This window comes from Limulus polyphemus, unplaced genomic scaffold (genome assembly GCF_000517525.1).
Source record: "Limulus polyphemus unplaced genomic scaffold, Limulus_polyphemus-2.1.2 Scaffold3095, whole genome shotgun sequence".
Classification (NCBI taxonomy): Eukaryota; Metazoa; Arthropoda; class Merostomata; order Xiphosura; family Limulidae; genus Limulus; species Limulus polyphemus.
In genome coordinates, this window is record NW_013668705.1 from 122,836 (window position 1) to 131,761 (window position 8,926).

Sequence of the window (8,926 nt, forward strand, 5' to 3'; positions counted from 1 at the left end):
CTAAAACACAGCCAAGACAAGTTACTTTGCACAGACCAAAGGTCAGTTTTATCTTCTTTGATATGCGTCATTGTAACTTCTGTATTGCTAGCCAGGCACAGCTGAAAGGTCAATATAATAAATATATAATGTTATGAGGTTTAAGCTATTGAGCCTAAATATTTATGTTCTTGTGTTATAATTTGTGTTCATTCTAGAATGAAAGAGGCATAATTTATATTTATTTCCTAATTTTTTGTTCAAACCCATACAGAGATTAATTACTGAAAATAACAGATAAAATATAAAGTTTTTTCTTAGGAAACTCTTGATAACTATCTGGACATTATAAAGATTTTGCAAGTCCAATTTCAAAATTTTCTGATGCATAAAAGTATTTTTAATCTTAAAATGAAAAGAAAAAAAACATGAGAAAAACATTGTTTTTTATCCTTAAGACTTAATAAAAAATTAGATATTTTGCGTATGAAAGCATTGTAATGTTTACTGATAATTTGCCAAATTTCGTTAAAATTCACTTACTAACTTAAAAGTTATAGCATGAAAATTATAACAAGCACAAAATGGTTATGTGGCTGGTCCCAGGGACCGAGCCCATGCTGAAAGAGTTAATCTGATAAAATTCACAATATTGTTAGAATTCTTAACAATATATTATTACCTACTCACTATTTATGAACAATCTGATGTAGACTCTCCCTCCCATGTAAAAAACAAAAAAAAGCTGTAGATTTTTCCTGCTAGAAGACTATGTTGCATGACCTTATCAAACCTATTAACATATTATGAGATTGATATTTCTTTATTAGACTTAATTACAAAGATTTCTGAATAATTCATACACATTTTATCTTTATTGTGCAACATTAATTTCAATTTCTTCCTTTGACTACAACAATTTCTTAAGTTTATATCATAACCTTTCAGTAGGCCCTAATATGTGCAACATTATACTAAAGTAGTTTCTAAGATACAAATCAGACAAATTTCTGAATGTACTGTACTTAAAGTTCAAATTGTATCATGTGGAGTTTTCAAAAAGAGTATCTCCACATAAAGAACTTTTGCAAGGCAAATGATTTGTTAAAATTTTTTATGTAATTTACTAAATGACATTAATATTGTTCAATTGTAATAAGCAGCTTTGAGAGAAATCTAACAGAAAATGGGTGTCCACATGCAAGGTGAATACCATTCAAATTATTCTTGAATTTAAGAAACTTGGTAACATTCATACAAACTACATTACAAACCAGACATTTTCCACCTATTTAACATGTACAAATTTTCACTTTTAGGAAGGTGCCATTTTGGAAAGATCTGGAACAACCAAGCATCATTAGTCCTTAAATAAGATGTAATTTCTTGATATCATGTGTAAAAAAATATGCATCTAGAAAATATGACAATTCTTTTTCTTATATGCTGAGAAAAAAAGTATATATACATGAGTATAACTCAAATTTAGCATTATTTTATCTCTTAAATTGGTGCTATTTTATTCAAATAACAAATGTATGTCTAACTTATAAACAAAACAAACCTTTATAAATTATTCTCCAAAAGCTAGCAGAAATATCAAATTAGAAACATATGGTACATAATGAGCTATTAATACCCTTAAATATCACTGCTACAGTACATGTTTCTCAACTTTCTCAGTTTATTACAAATCTATGGATTTTAAACATAAATCAATGAGTTAGGAACCTGTTTAAATTAAGAAGTCTGAAAGTACTACTGATAGTTACAATAAAATAAATTTATAATAACAATAAAAACAATTAATTTTCCAATCTTTGGGATTAAAAATAATGCTTATAACTATAGTTCTATGACATTACACTCCAAAGAAACATGAAATAAGTGACACATGGGTAATAAATAGAAAAACTTTTCATACATTGATATTATAACACTGTCATATGCTTCTTAAACTTACTTTTTTTTATCATACACACACACAGGTTAAGTACATTATATGAAAATTATTTTGTAGCCTCACCACATCATTACAGTCAACATCACCATGTTCGATCATGTTCTATCTAGCAGTGGTGCATCCTGAAAACAGCTCTGCAACTTAGTTTCCATTGCAAAAGGCTCTATCATTTCAATATCATTACAAAAGCACACCACTACTCTCTATGAACTATGCCAGCTAGTGTACAAGGACAACAGTTTTACAGTGCCAATTTCAACAGTCTGATCCCACAGAAATCAGCAAACACTGCATCTTGCAACTTCACTAGTATGCCTTCATACAGAATAGCATAAATATCAGTTTCATTCTCCAACTGTTTGGAGTACATATCAGTTGAATGGATATGTCTGTCTTGGAAGTGACTTTTGTACATGAATTCTGTGCCTTTCCCAAATGTAGATCCCCTTTATGTTGTATTCTGTTGCCTGGGACATGTGGATGGCTTTTACCACTGATCTGTAAGTTCAAGAACTGTTACCTATTACAATATACCATACTTTGTTTAACTCTCTCAAAACCAAATCAGTTGATTTGACTGACCACATGACATCTTTGTACTAATTTAAAGTCTTTATAGATTTAATACTATTAAATTTCAATATAGAGTTTATATCTTCACACAATTTGGCAGTCTTTCAGTTAACATACAAAAAATCATATTTTTTTAGTGGAGTATTTTTGATAAACTAAAATAAAGATTTGTCCATGAATATGTTGATTATTTGTTTGAATAGTCTGTGTGCAGGTAATTTTCATGTTAAAATTAAAAATACTTTTCCTCATCTCAAATTTCTTTTGTGTGATCACTAAAACCTCCTAAATACATTTCAAACGTTTTTCCAGTAAAACTTTATATTTCACCTAACTCAAAACAGGATCGGTCAATTGGAATGACATCGTAACCACCAAAAAAAAATCAAAATAAACCTTAATTACCCTTTTTTTCTTTCTATAATGACTTCAAATTGTAACATGAAACTACATTAGTTTGTCCTAAGTAGCTTTAAGCTCGTAACAGTATATATCTATTTATAATTAAACTGTATTGTATTATTGCCGTTTGAACCATGTCTAACTACTATCCATGCCACATTTGATTTATTTATTTATTTATATTGATTTATTACTTTGATTTATTTCTGATACTTGCAAGGGCTAACAACTCTAGCCATCTCCAATTTTAAACTGATAGAGTAAAGAGAAAGCAGTTAATCAACAGTACCTACCATCAACTCTTGGGCTCCTCTTAGTGAATAAATGGATTTGAACACCACTCTTACTATGTACCCACAGCCCCAACATGATGTGAATCATGGACCCTCAGGTCAACAGTTTGGCATGATAACCACTAATACGTTATTCCCACTGTGGTCATTATTAAATCCATGTTGTTTTCTTATTACAATTCACAATAAAATCAATACTGAATTTAAAAAAATACAAAATAAAGGTTCTAGCTATTGTAATACCAGTTTTTTGGTAGTTTTTGTACCTCAAGGTCACACTTAAAACAGGACCTCATGCCTTCATATAATCTAACACTTGCAGGTTTACTTAGTAAAGAAACATATCCTCCGTTACTTTTTAAAATCATGTTTCTTATGACTGACATACTCATACTCACACTGTTAATCATGAGTTTAATTTATAAAATTAATTGTATGTCAGGTTTTTATGTATGGGTTGGATTCTTTACAGTAGGTGTCTGTGACTTGTTGGCAATAAATTTCAACAATAAACAAACAGCACACAGTCCACTTATTTTAAAATAATATATTAAAACAAGTCAAATGAATATACAAATGTTTCTTACATTGTTAGTTATCACATTGTATCCAGTACTATAAATAACTGTCTCTTTTTCATCAAAGTCCACACAGGCTGGTTCAAATACTTTACAACACAATTTGACAAGACAAATTCTTCTTCTCTACTCTGTTATTACAATACAATCTGTGATAATTTCACTTTAAAAATTGCCACTATATGCTCTTTATTCCTAAACTCACAATCATGCAGTCTAGATTCGATGCAGGTTGTTGATGCTTTGAAGGCTTTCATTGTACATCCATTGTCCAGTATAATTTATATTATTACCAATGGTGCCCTTCAATCATGCATAACTCAGAATAAACATATTCTTCATCAAATTGTTTGTGCCATTTTGTTTTTAGGAAAACAAGGCTTGGCATTTTGTAGCAATACTTACAATACAATCTGTGATAATTTCACTTTAAAAATTGCCACTACACACTATTTATTACTAAACTCACAATCATGCAGTCCAGATCTATCTCTCAAACAAAATTTTCAACATGTATTTATACCCAGACAGAGATCTAGAACATTCCACAAACTACTAGATATTATGATGTAATAATACTTAATTAAAACAACAAGAAATACTACAGAGGTTCTACTAACATGATACAATAATGTTACAATCACAAGTTAATAAGAATTGAACTATATCACATATGATTTGTAAACAATTGTGTAAATAAACCTGTGATCAGCTATTTTTCTAAAAAAAACAACTAAATATAACACTCATGCTATATAAACTAAATCATAATTCTTCCATTAAACTTACACAGTTCAATAAATCTAACAGTGTAATATTACATTTTATCATTGAATATTAGTTTGGTGTGGTTTATCACTGCACCATTCTTGTAGCACCTATGTCAAGAACTATTAGACCTATTGAAATAGATCTTGAGTTTTAGTTTTTCTCTAACTGAGTCCCAACAGGTTATCCATACAGATAACCCAATTTCTTTAACTAAAATACAGGTTTTTATATGTTTAGTAATTCTTAATTACTTTACCACAGTGGGGAGTTTATGATAAACACTATAATGATGCATGAGAAATAATGTATCTAGAGCTTCCTCTAAATTTGAAAACATACTTCTACTCTTGTCTTGGAAGGGACAGGTACTGGAGCAGAAAGCAACCTGAACATCCACATCTCTATTTCTCGTACATCATGCAGAATATTAACTGGGGTGTTATCTGTTACCCTTCCTATCAAAACTGACCATAGTGTCTCCCTAAGAAGAATAAAACAATGTATCATAAACAGTATAGATATAAATTTAAACTTATATATGAAAAGAACATAACAAATAAAAATATTATGTTTTCAAAAGCCTGATGTAGGTGCACTGAATTAAGTAAAATAACTACAAAACAGCACTGAGATCAAGTTGGCTTGATTTCTACTAAAATTCAATTTATAATTCCTTTAAAATTATAAAATAGCTTGCTAAACTTTCATAAATTTACATTCAGTAAAAATGTTAACAATTTCCTAATCAAAAGATAGGTAATTAAGAAGTAAATGATTACATTTATCAGCTCATAAACCTCTTTACTAAGAAAACATTATAACAACTTTCAGTACTTCATAATTCAAGTAACTTGCTAAATACTCGATGCGCACACTTATGAATTTACCTATATAAATGTGATACACATACAATTATACTTAAAGTATCTGTAAAGAAAACAATTATGCAAAACTAAATAAAGTAAAAATTAATTTTAAATAAGATTAAAGTTAACATTAATAATAGATAAAAAAACAGCCATATTGAGCTTACAAGTAGCTTATAATAAGGCATTTATGTGATTAAATTTTTTATAGTTTATACCTAAAAACACAATGTCCAAGCAGAATTTAAGGAGAAATAATACAATTAAATCTAAATGCAAAACTTCATAAAAATATACACCAACTGAAATAGCATTTGATAATCAATTAAGTAACTTCGCAAAGAATAGTAAACCCAAAATTAATACAAAAGAAACTCTCAATTAATTAGTGGGATGTTATTTTCTTGATAAATATCTTGTAAAAAATTATATTAGAACTTTCAATGATCTTATGAAATTTGGCACTGAAATAACATCTCATCACAAATCATAACAGTGAATTATTTTTTGTTCCATAAAATATAGAATAATATAAATACAATGGTTATATCATAGTCACTATTAAATATCAAGTACAGGATACCTAGCTAATTATTAAAAGGTATAAAAATAAAAAAACTCATACAATACCTATTTGTTTGTCTAGATCCTCCAATATGTTTAGCTGATGTACACTCACTGGATGCATCAATGAGCTTTCGTAATATGAGAAGACATTCACGGAATGTAGAAAAAAATGGATGATGGCTTATGATACATAGTGATGTGAGGGAGTGACTACGTACATGTTGATGTCTAAAGGTTCTTGGAGAAGGAGACTTCGAGTCTTGATCAGAATCAGTTGGATTTAGAGTTCTTGAAAAAGTCCCATCACTTGTTCCATCGAAGCCTTTCTCTGCAGAGGAATGTCTCTCTTCTGATTTTTGGCCAACACTGTATCGTAAGGTTCTTCCTTGTCCCTGATGCTTTTCAACAGGTCTATAGAAATTAACACAAATACCATATCGTACTCTACTAGTGTCTTTCTCTGTAAGAGTAAAAACAAAAGAATTGGACTCTCGCAAGCTGATCCTCTTGGGTCCAACACTCATACAACCTTCTGGTTGACAGAAGAATACAACATCTGGTGGAAGAGGAGAATCTTCATGATCTTCTGCAGGGTACCGACGTAACAATTCTGGATTCTGAACAACATGGTTTCGGCTTGACTGGCGAGCACCAACAATTACAATATAATCCACTAACCTTGGACAAAAGTACTTTTTCATAACATCTGCCATGGCATAAGATTGATATGTAAAATTGCTATATACTATTAACTATTTATTCTCACATTGTTAATTATCTAAATATACATATTCTTGAATAATGTTCTTTTATATTTTGTTTATCAGAATGGCAAAAGCTCATCTTCAGATAGGCAGCTTCCATGATGTGTTCATAGCTTCAGGCTCTAAAAATGTCCAAAATAAAAATATTTTAAAATTTACATTAAAATTGAGTTCTTTATAGAATCAATACACGAAAACATAATATTTAAAAACATTTGAGTTTTTCGTAATCCATCATTAAACTGGATAATTTCATAAACAATACCAAAAAACTTGTATGATGCATAATGTACATCACAACACAAACTAAAATTTTTCTGTGACTGACATACTTGACTAGATCAAACGTAAATACATTGCTAATACACACAAAAAAAAAAAACAGTTTCATGCAAGGTTTATTTCAAATAAGTGTTTAACCATTAAATAAATGCCTATACAATCATAGGATCATCACATTCCTAAAGATTAAAAAAATGTACATGGTCAAGTAACTTTATACATTGCTAGAAGCAAGTTCTGATATGAACAAACAAAATATGTTTCAAATATATGCATATTCTAACAAAAATGGTATAGGTCATACAATTACAAAAACAGGAACTCAGAATGCAAGTTGATAAGGTTGTTTTACTTATTCAATAGAAAGTAAAATAGTCAGCTCTCATGCAAACATTCTGTGTGTGTATATATATATATACTTATATGTGTGTGTGTATATATATACTTATATGTGTGTGTGTGTATATATTTATGTGTGTGTGTGTGTGGGTTGGTGGGTTCATGCACACCAAGGTTACCAACTATCTTTACAATTTACAGTCAGTCAGTAGAAAACAAAAGTCAATAAATGCTGAAGTACAAAAAGTTCTTTCAATGATGTCAGGGAAAAAAAGGGGCAGTTTATGATGTATACACGTTGATGTCTAAAGGTTCTTCGAGAAGGAGACTTTCAGTCTTGATCAGAATCAGTTGGATTTAGAGTTCTTAAAAAAGGCTCATCAGTTGTTCAATCAAAGCCTTTCTCTGCAGAGGAGTGTCTCTCTTCTGATTTTTGGCCAACACTGTATTGTAAGGTTCTTCCTCGTCCCTGATACTTTTCAACAGGTCTATAGAAATTCACAGAAATACCATATTATACTCTACTAGTGTCTTTCTCTATTAGAGTAAAAACAAATGAATTGGACTCTTGCAGGCTAATCCTCTTGGATCCAACAATCACAGAATCTTCTGGTTGACAGAAGGATACAATATCTGGTGGAAGAGAAGTCTTCATTATCTTCTACAAGGTATTGATGTGAAAATTCTGGATTCTGAACAACATGGTTTCGACTTGACTGGCGAGCACCAACAATTAAAATATAATCCACTAACTACCTATAAAAATCTCATTCTTATAAACATGTAGAAAGTTAACATTTTCCTAAATTGAAAAGGTATTTCCAATAATACTTATCTCCACCCACACTTATAGCTATTACTCGACTGCCAGGATTTCTTCCTTTGGCCATCTAAGCATTGGTTTGATTTTTTCTCATTTGCTCCAGTCTTTTATACCCCATTCAAATGTACATGTATAGGTGTATAGACAAATTTTACATCAAACAGAAACAGGGAAATTAAAGAAGCTTACTGGATAGCACTGTTAAATACTGTAACACTGAATGTCATCAATCTTGATCCTGGGATTGTTGACCTTCGAGCATCTCTAAAAAAATTCTGAATAACTTGTCATTAAGCTTGTAAAGTTTTATTATTATTATTATTCACATTTTTATTCATGCTTCTATTTCTCTACATTATTATTTCAGGTATCAATTTACATTATTATTTTCTCAAGCTCTCATCTTCCTATGTATTTATTTTTCTCTATCAGTCAAAAGTTTCATACATAATGAAAATTAATAATAATTTTTTGTTTTTTTTCTCTCTACAAACAAATGCTTCCTTCCGGGAGACTTAACTGCTTGAGTTGGGATTGGCTGGTCACCAGATTCAATTGAACTGGGACTTCTGGTTTACATGACGTCACACGTCCTCCTATATATTGCATTGCACAGGCTAAAGGTCACCCTTTGTTCTCCTGAAGAAGAATATTCAAATATTCGAAATCACTCGAGTTTTAGGTCTTATTTTAAGTTTATTACACTTTATATGTGATCCTTTGTGC

At 30.2% G+C, this 8,926-nt stretch overlaps 1 protein-coding gene across 1 annotated transcript in view; it reads right to left on the bottom strand.

Annotated features, from left to right (window-relative positions):
• Nucleotides 1-8,926, bottom strand: part of LOC106468642 (MAP kinase-activating death domain protein-like) — a 138,202-nt gene that overhangs the window by 119,345 nt on the left and 9,931 nt on the right. The window contains exons 3-4 of the mRNA XM_022396995.1: nucleotides 6,056-6,878; nucleotides 4,899-5,040 (exon numbers count right to left, since the gene is read on the bottom strand). Coding sequence (XP_022252703.1) covers nucleotides 4,899-5,040; nucleotides 6,056-6,705 — 792 coding nt within the window. The 5' untranslated portion in view covers nucleotides 6,706-6,878. The remainder of the gene's footprint in view (nucleotides 1-4,898; nucleotides 5,041-6,055; nucleotides 6,879-8,926) is intronic.